Here is a 9,892-nt window from a genome sequence, read left to right on the forward strand (position 1 = left end):
GACTTCACATTCACTCACACACACACTCTAACAGACACACACACACACACACATGCTCACACACACACACCCACTCACACACACGCACTCTCACCTCCCCTCCCACCCCCCATACACACACCACACACACATACACACAGTATTAGGCCTGACATATTCACCCGACATACCTTACAACCAATGTCCCATGTACCACCATTACCAGCCCTGGGTCACACCAGCTAGAATTGATGATGGTAGAGTGGTCGATGGAGAGGGATTGCCCTGGGAGTCCTCAACGTCAACTCCCTCTGGACCCCAGGTAACCTCATGGCGTCAGGTCAATCATGGGAAAGAAAACCTCCTGTTGATTACCACCTCCCAATTTGCACCCCCTTCCCCATCCCCCTGGCCAACCCTGTCACCTGAATCTACCATGTTGGACAGTAATTGGAAGATGGTTGGCAAGGGCGTAGAATGGGTTTGGGGTCTGTGACATACATGACCGAGAGTGACCCGGTCTGACTACTGACCAGGCTAACCACTAACTGGGCTAACTAAGGGCACAGAGACATACAGCATGGAAACAGACCCTTCGATCCAATTGCCCGTGCTGACCAGATATCCTAATTTAATCTAGTCCCATTTGGCAGCATTTGGCCCATATCCCTCCAAACCCTTCCTATTCATATACCCATCCAGACGCCTCTTAAATGTTGCAATTGTACCAGCCTCCACCACTTCCTCTGGCAGCCCATTCCATACACACGCCACCCTCTGCGTGAAAAAGTTGCCCCTCAGGTCTCTTTTATATCTTTCCCCTCTCACCATATGCCCTCTTGTTTTGGACTCCCCCACCCCAGGGAAAAGACCTTGGCTATTCACTCTGTCCAAGCCCCGAATGATTCTATAAAGTCACCCCTCAGCCTCCGACGCTCCATGGAAAACAGCCCCAGCCTGTTCAGCCTCTCCCTGTAGCTCAAACCCTCCAACATCCTGGTAAATCTTCTCTGAACCCTTTCAAGTTGAACGACATCTTTCCTATAGCAGGGAAACCAGAATTGCACACAGTATTCCAAAAGTGGCCTTAGCAATGTCCTGTACAGCCTCCACATGGCCTCCCAACTCCTATACTCAATGGACTGACCAATAAAGGCAAGCATACCAAACGCCGTCTTCACCCCCCTCCCCACCGTCTACCTGCGACTCCACCTTCAAGGAACTACGAACCTGCACCCGAAGATCTCTTTGTTTGGTAACATTCCCCAGGACATCAACTGTTAAGTATATCGGTGACAATAGCTCCTGTACAGTCCAGACCTACCACCGTGACAGATACGTAAATAAGGTCTATACGTCTGCCTTCTGCCCGTGTCCCTAAATACAACACTCCCCAAACTCTCTCCCTCCGTGACCCTAATCGTGGGGCATTGAAACCGATTGCATGGGCTGGAGTTTGGCAGAGACCTATCGAGAGTGACTGGGAGTGAGGGAGGAAGGGTTCCTGGGAGGTCAAGCAGCCTCATAGAGGGCAGTTGCTAGAACTTCACAGTGGCTATTGTTAGTGATTCCAAACCTCCCCCCCGCCCCGGGATCCCACTTCCCAGCTTTGGGAACTTCCCCTACCTTTGCCCCTCAGGGTAAACACAAATATTTTCACCTCAGTTTTCAAATTGACAATCGATCCCGTTATCAGTTGAGGGAGATTGTCAGAACACAGCCCTGAGGGTGGCAAGGCGGCTCAGTGGTTAGCACTGCTGCCTCACGATGTCAGGGACCCGGGTTCGATTCTACCCTCAGGCGACTGTCTGCGGACGTCCTCCCTGCGTCCAGTTGGTTTTTCCTCTGGTGAATCAGTACAGCACCTCTTCCAAAGTCAATATCTCCTTCCTGAAGCGATTGACTTCAAATCTGGTCCTGGATCAGTGGTGCTGGAAGAGCACAGCAATTCAGGCAGCGTCCGACGAGCAGCGAAATCGAGGTTTGCCTGAACTGCTGTGCTCTTCCAGCACCACTAATCCAGAATCTGGTTTCCAGCATCTGCAGTCATTGTTTTTACCTCTTCAAATCTGGTCCACCCAGGGCCTTGTATTTCTGAACTATGTTTCCTGCCTCCTTGTAATCTACATTAAAGGGCAAAACCGAGGCTCCTCCACAGTAAGCAAGGTCAATATGGAATTTGATTGATGTTCTCCAGATATCAAGGTAGGACACTGGATAAGGAGAAACTATTTTCGGATGTTGAGACAGTATAAAAATCAGAGCCAGGCTCTTTCTGAGTGAAATGGGGGAACAGTTCGAAAGGCATAGGGTGGGGGGAGTTTGGAACTCTCTGCTACAAACGGCACTTGTCAATTTGCAAACTGAGATGGATAGATTTTAACCCAAAATATTAAGGCAGGGCTTCCCAAACTGAAAGGATCATGATGGCTCTAAGTGGGGTCCTGGGGCTGAAGTCTTGGCTTTGGGAGTTGCAAGGTAACAGTGGAGTTTCAACTGAGCTCTAACGAAAATGATCCCACCCTAACATCTTCACGGTCCTCACAGTTTCCTTCCCCTGCCACCATCCCCTGGACCATTTTACCCCAACCCATCCTCTCTTAGGGGCTCAGGACAAATTTCGGGGCACTGGACGAGGTCACAGATGGGTTAGGGGGCACAGATCCACTGTGACTGATGCCAAAGGCAATCTGTTTCTGAGATTAGATTAGATTCCCTAGAGTGGGAAACAGGCCCTTCGGCCCAACCAGTCCACACCGACCCTCCGAACAGTAACCCACCCAGACCCATTTCCCTCTGACTAATGCACCTAACATTATGGGCAATTTAGCACGGCCGATTCACCCTGACCTGCACATCTTTGGAGTGTGGGAGGAAACCGGAGCACCCGGAGGAAACCCACACAGACACAGGGAGAGTGTGCAAACTCCACACAGTCGACCGAGGCTGGAGTCGAACCGAGGACCCTGGTGCTGTGAGGCAGCGGTGCTAACCACTGAGCCACCGCGCTGACGAGCCCACAGCGCTGCTTCGCAAGAACAATCCTACGACAGAACCACAAAGGTGGTCCCTGTCACGTGAAAGATCTGTCGTTAGATTGTCAACGTCTTTAAGGCTTTCCTTATCCAGACGGCCCCTCTGCATGAGCGTTAGCGGAATATGCAGATCTTCGCCGGTGATACCATCACCGCTAAGCAGCTGACTCACTTTCTCCCTGAATCCCAGCACGGGGGAACTGCACAGCAGAAACCGGCCTCTGATCTCTGTTCGACTACACACCTGAGAAACATAAATAGACCATTCGGCCCATCAGGTCCACCATTCAGAGCTCGATCTGGTTATCCACTTTCCTACCTCTTCACCCTCGATCCCCTCCTTTTCCCTGGGGTGGGGGGGGGAGTCCAGAACTAGAGGGCCATAGGTTTAGGGTGAGAGGGGAAAGATATAAAAGAGACCGAAGGGGCAACTTTTTCACACAGAGGGTGGTACGTGTATGGGATGAGCTGCCAGAGGATGTGATGGAGACTGGTACAATTGCAACATTTAAGAGGCATCTGGATGGGTATATGAATAGGAAGGGTTTGGAGGGATATGGGCCTGGTGCTGGCAGGTGGGACTAGACTGGGTTGGGATATCTGGTCAGCATGGACGGGTCTGTCTCCGTGCTGTACATCTCTATGACTCTGATTAAAAACCTGTCTCAGCAGCACTCTGCGGTAGAGACGTGCCCCCACTCTGGGAGGGTAAAACAAACCCTCCTCCCCATCTCGGTGTTAAATGTGCAACCCCTTATTCTGAGCTTCTGGCCATTCAAACCTTCAGTCATTCCCCCATTCTAACGTGGGGCCCTGAGCACCCAGGGGAGCCCCATCCCAAATCCATCCTCATGAAAATGTACATTCAAAACCCTTTGACAAATTCAGACACAGTAGGAGATGAAAGGCAGTCCACCCTTGAAATTCAAACACTGCACAAAGGACACGAATTAAAACAGCAGAACACCGTAAAAGCCCTCGATGGGGCGTCTTAAAGCAAGCTTACACCGAAACCCCAGCCTCCCCCCCCCCACCAACACCAAAATAAATCACATCAATATCACAGAATCCAACATTTGCTGCTGATCTGTTGGTTTTTTTTACCTCCTCCATACACCCCGCCGCTCATCGTTGCAAAAACAAAATATGATTTCGCTTTAATTTTGTAAAATGTGCAAAAGATATTTCCCACCAGCACCAAACTGAGGAGCAGGAGAGTGACGCGGTGTGCACAGGTCGGAAGACAGGGGGGACAGCAGAGACAGCACAAACAGACTAGGGATTCACACAGAGAGAAGGGAAAGAGCGACTCCCTCCCTTTCCCAGCCGCTATGTGCTCCTCCCAGTGTCACACAACCACTTGGCAGCGAAATATTAAAGGCGTAGGTGACACCGAAGGGGATCCATAACCTCAAAGCGGCTGGCTAACAGCGAAAGGGTGGGCTGTCAGGTCTTCAGAGGGGAAGGGGAACTTGCTGTTTTAATCAGGAAGGGATATAAGGAAGGGGGAAAGGCAGGAAGGTGGATGGTGGGATCCTCACAGCAATTTGGATGGGCCGAATGGATTTGCATTCACCACAGTCGGTGAACACAGAAAGCCAGCGTGGGCCACTCGGCCCTTTGAGCCTGTACTAGCATTCGATATGGTCATAGCTGACTGTGCAATTTGGGCAGCACGTTCAGAGGTTAGCACTGCTGCCTCACGGCGCCAGGGTCCTGGGTTCAATTCCAGCCTCAGGGTGACTGTCTGTGTGGTGTTTGCACATTCTCCCCATGTCTGCGTGGGTTTCCTCCCATTGTCCAAAGATGTGCAGGTTAGGGTGCATTGGCCGTGCTAAATTACCCATAGTGTTAGGTGCATTAGTCAGGGGGAATGGGTCTGGGTGGATTACTCTTCGGAGGGTCGGCGTGGACTGGTTGGGCCGAAGGGCCTGTTTCCACACTGTCAGGAATCTAATCTAATCTCAGCATTCCCACTCCCACTTTCTCCCCATACCCCTTGGCCGCTTTAGCTGCAAGGGCCAGGTCCAGCTCCATCTTGGATACATCTAAAGAATTCCACACGTTCCCAACTCTCTGGGTGAAGAAATGTGTAGGGAATGAGATGCCAGACGAAGCGGTGGAGGCTGGTACAATTGCAACATTTAAAACACATCTGGATGGGTATATGAATAGACAATAGACACAGGAGTGGGCCATTCTGCCCATCGAGCCAGCACCACCATTCATTATGATCATGGCTGATCATCCTTAATCAGTATCCTGTTCCTGCCTTATCTCCATAACCCTTGATTCCACTATCCTTAAGAGCTCTATCCATCTCTTTCTTGAAAGTATCCATCAGATCCCCTCTCAGTCTTCTAAACTCAAGGGTATACAAGCCCAGTCGCTCCAGTCTTTCACCGTAAGGTAGTCCCGCCATTCCAGGAATTGACCCCGTGAACCTACGCTGCACTCCCTCAACAGCCAGAATGTCTTTCCTCAAATTTGGAAACCAAAACTGCACACAATATTCCGGGTGCGGTCTCACCAGGGTCCTGTACAGCTGCAGAAGGGTTTAGAGGGATATGGGCCGGGTGCTGGCAGGTGGGACTAGATTGGGTTGAGATATCTGGTCGGCATGGACAGGTTGGACCGAAGGGTCATTTTCCGTGCTGTACATCTCTATGACTCTAATTATGTCGGTCCTGGGTAGCGCAGTGGCTCAGTGGTTAGCACTGCTGCCTCACAGTACCAGGGCCCTGAGTTCATTCCCCACCCTCGGGTGACTATCTGTGTGGAGTTTGTATGTTCTCCTGGAGTCTGTGTGAGTTTCCTCCTTCTGTCCAAATGTGTGCAGGTTTAGGGTGGATTGGCCATGGTAAGTTGCCCCATAGTGTTAGCCATGGGAAATGCAGGGTTACAGGGATAGCGTGGGTCTGAAGCCATTTTGAGGGGGGGGCTTGATCTAGACTCAATGGGCTGAATGGCCTCTTTCCACACTGGAGTGGTTCTATGGATAGCTTATTCTGATACTGTGATCCCCTTCTTCCTGCATCTAGCCTGTTCAGTCCCATCGGGATTTTGTATGTTTCTATGAGATTCCCCTCAATCTCCTAAATCCCAGTCAATCCAGTCTTTCTTCATATGTCAGTCCTGCCATCCCAGGAATCAGTCTGAAGATGACCCCTGCCTTGCTCCCAAATCCTCCAAACTGCTTAGTCAATGTGTCTTGGGCATCTGTGGAGAAGATGTAGGTAGGATCAAGGGAATTCCTTCCTAATAGATTCCCTACAGTGCGGAAACAGGCCCTTCGGCCCAACAAGTCCACACTGACCCTCTGAAGAGCAACCCCACCCAGACCCATTTACCCCTGACTAATGCACCTAACACTATGGACAATTTAGCATGGCCAATTCACCTGACCTGCACATCTTTGGGGTGTGGGAGGAAACCGGAGCACCCGGAGGAAACCCACAATACCTTACTCTTTGAAAACCTAATAACTAAGTGCAAGATTAGGCCATTCAGCCCTTCCAGCTTGCTCTGCTATTCAATATGATCATGGCTGATCCTCTACCTCAATGATACATTCCTGTTTTTCTCCCCCCGATTCCTTAATGCTTTTTATATCTGTAAAATATATCTATGTGCGAGAGAATTCCACAGGCTCATTACCCCTTAATTAAAAAAAAACTGTTTTCATCTTAGTTCAATATAGTCTCCCTTGTATGCTCTCACTGTGTTTCCCGGTTTGGACTGACAAAAGGGAAATTGTGCTCGATAAATCTACTGGAATTTTTCAAAAATGGAGTTGACAAGGGGGAGCCGGTGAATGTGATTTACTTTCGAAAAGGTCTTGCAGAAGAAATTAGCACGTAAAATTAAAGCATGTAAAATAAAAGTGGGATTGAAGTCGCGTTGTGACACAGATTCAGAACTGATTGTCTGACAGGAAACAAAGACTTGGAGGAGCCGGTGTTGGACTGGGGTGGACAAAGTTGAAAATCCCCCAACACCAGGTTATAGTCCAACAGGTTTATTTGGAAGCACTAGCTTTCGGAGAGCTGCTCCTTCATCGGGTGGTTGAAGATGAAAGACTTAACAGTCCAGGTTTGTTTAATATCTCACTGTATGACACTGTAATCTTTTGCTGGAAATTCTGTGTCTTATGATCTTATACTCCACAACCACTGCTCTGAAAGCTGGTGCTTCCAAATAAACCTGTTGGACTATAACCTGGTATCAGGAAACAAAGAGTAAGCAAAAACATGTCCTTTTGCAGATGACATGCAGTGGTCAGTGAGGATAAGTATCAGGACCCCAGATATTCACAATATCTATTAACAATTGAGCTACCCAAGTTAAATGTAATATCTCCAAGTGTGTTAATGGTACAAAGCTGGGTGGAAGGGTGAATGGTGAGAAGGAGGCCGAGTTGCTATGATGTGATTTGATCAAGTTGGCAAGTGCATAGTAGATGGAAGTAAGTACAAATAAATTTAAGATTAGCCACTATGATAGTGAACACAGGAAGACAGATTATTGTGTGAACAGTGATAGCTTGGCAATGATAACCTGGGTGACCTTTACACCAGTTGCTGAAAGTAAGCACGCAGGTTCAGCAGGCAGCGAGGATGGCAAATGATACGTTAGCCCTGGGTGTAGGTTTGCTCGCTGAACTGGAAGGTTCGTTTCCAGACGTTTCGTCACCATACTAGGTAACATCATCAGTGAGCCTCTGGTGAAGCACTAGTGGCATGGTCAGTGAAGATCTTACCTAGTAGGGTGACGAAACGTCTGGAAATGAACCTTCCAGCTCAGCGAGCAAACTTACACCCAGAACCTCAACCTGAGCTACAAATCTTCTCCAAACTCGATATGCTGGCCTTCATAGTGAGAGGATTTAAGTACAGGAGCAAGGATATCTTGCTGCAATACAATGGCTTCATGGTCAACATTTGACTTTGACATCCAGATTTTTATGAGATTCAAATTCCGGAACTCAGAGTCCAATGGTGACCAGGAATCCATTGTCGATTTTCGGAAAAGCCCATCTGGGTCACTAATGCCCTTCAGGGAAGGAAACTGTTGTCCTTACCTGATCAGGCCTACATGTGACTCCAGACCCACAGCAATGCGGTTGACATCTCTATGACTCTTAAACTGCCCTCTGGGGCAATTAGGGATGGGCATTAAATGCTGGGCCTAGGCCAGCGATGCTTGTCTCCTGTGAATGAATAAAAAACACTGCTCAGGGGCGTTGGCGAGACCACATCTGGAGTGTTGTGTGTAACCTCCTTATCTGAAGAAGCATGTTTTGGCCATGGGGAAAGTGCAATGATTCATGGGATGGCATGACTGGCGTATGAAGAGATGCTGGATGGGTTAGGATTATGTTTAATGGCGTTTAGAAGCACAAGAAGGATTTTACAGAAACTCGCAAAATTCTATGAGGACTGGACCAGCAGGAAGGACAATGTTCGGGGAGTCCCGAACCAAGGGTCACATTCCAAGGACATGGGGTGGACCATTTAGGACTGAACCAGTCAAATGACCCTTTGTTGTGCTAGATCGAAGGCAAATATCTTAAATCCAGCTACAAACCTTCTCAAAACTTGGTAAGATCATGACTGTCCACACATGGCTGTTAACAGACCATTGTCACTGGCGCCCAGCAGCCTTCCATCTCCATCGGACAATGGACACACAGCGGATTAAATCCTTTGGGGCTGCACTTTTGCTGTTGACTGAGGAGACCCAATTCCAGAGAAGTGGGATCAGCCATTACCACCTTATAAATAGTGGTCAGCATCTTATAATTGACCAGAGCTCACTTGTTGGCAGCATTGTATAAGGCAAGGTATGATCTGGCATATCCTGCCAGTAGTTTAATTTGGAGCTTTCATTTTGGAATTTAATCTGGATAAATGTGAGGTATTGCATTTTGGTAAAACCAACCAGGGACAGGACTTATATAATTAAACCTAGGGCCTTGGGTAGTTTTATGGGGGTTCTTTGAGGTTTGCTTCACAAAGGAAAGGTGGTTAAGAAGGCACTTAACGTACTTGCCTTCATTGCTCAGACTGTTGAGTAAAGACGTTGGGATGTCATCTTGAGGTTGTACAGGATGTTAGTGAGGCCTCTTCTGTAGGACTGTGTCTCGTTCCAGTAGCTCTTAGATTAGAGTCCCAACAGCGTGGGACCTTCAGCCCAACCAGTCCACACGAGTAACCCACCCAGACCCATTTCCCTCCGACTAATGCAGCTAACACTATGCAGTTTCACTCTAAACTGCACATCTTTAGACTGTGGGAGGAAACCGGAGCACCCAGAGGAAATCCACACAGACACGGGGAGAACGTGCAAACTCCACACAGACAGTCGCCCGAGGCTGGGATCGAACCTGGGATCCTGGTGCTGTGAGGCAGCAGTGCTAACCACTGAGCCACCGTGTTATAGGAAGGAGAGGGTTCAGAAAATATTTATGATGATGTTGCCGGGTCTGGAAGGTTTGAATCATAAAGAAAGGCTGGATAGGCTAAGACCTTTCCACTGGAGCGTCGGAGGTTGAGAGTTATAGAATTTTATAAAATCATGAGGGGTATAGATAAGGTGGATGGCAGGTGCCTTTTCCCTGTGGTGGAGGTGGGGGGGATTTCAAGACAAGGGGGCACAGTGAGAGGAGAAAGATTTTTAAAAAGACATGAGGGGCAATTTTACTCTACACAGTGAGCGGTTCCTGTATGGAGTTTATATAAATGATTTGGATGCAAGCATAAGAGGTACAGTTAGTAAGTTTGCAGATGACACCAAAATTGGAGGGTGTAGTGGACAGCGAAGAGGGTTACCTCAGGTTACAGCAGGATCTGGACCAGATGGGCCAATGGGCTGAGAAG

The 9,892-nt window shown here is 48.7% G+C and overlaps 1 protein-coding gene across 1 annotated transcript in view; it reads right to left on the reverse strand.

The window, feature by feature from the left end:
- The window catches only part of LOC122544393 (actin-like protein 6B), a 60,513-nt gene extending 56,082 nt beyond the window's left edge, over positions 1-4,431 (reverse strand). The window contains exon 1 of the mRNA XM_043683639.1: positions 4,119-4,431. Within this exon, the coding sequence (XP_043539574.1) occupies positions 4,119-4,143 (25 nt within the window). The 5' untranslated portion in view covers positions 4,144-4,431. The remainder of the gene's footprint in view (positions 1-4,118) is intronic.
- Positions 4,432-9,892: the final 5,461 nt, after the last annotated feature.

Source organism: Chiloscyllium plagiosum, chromosome 48, assembly GCF_004010195.1.
Source record: "Chiloscyllium plagiosum isolate BGI_BamShark_2017 chromosome 48, ASM401019v2, whole genome shotgun sequence".
Taxonomy (NCBI): Eukaryota; Metazoa; Chordata; class Chondrichthyes; order Orectolobiformes; family Hemiscylliidae; genus Chiloscyllium; species Chiloscyllium plagiosum.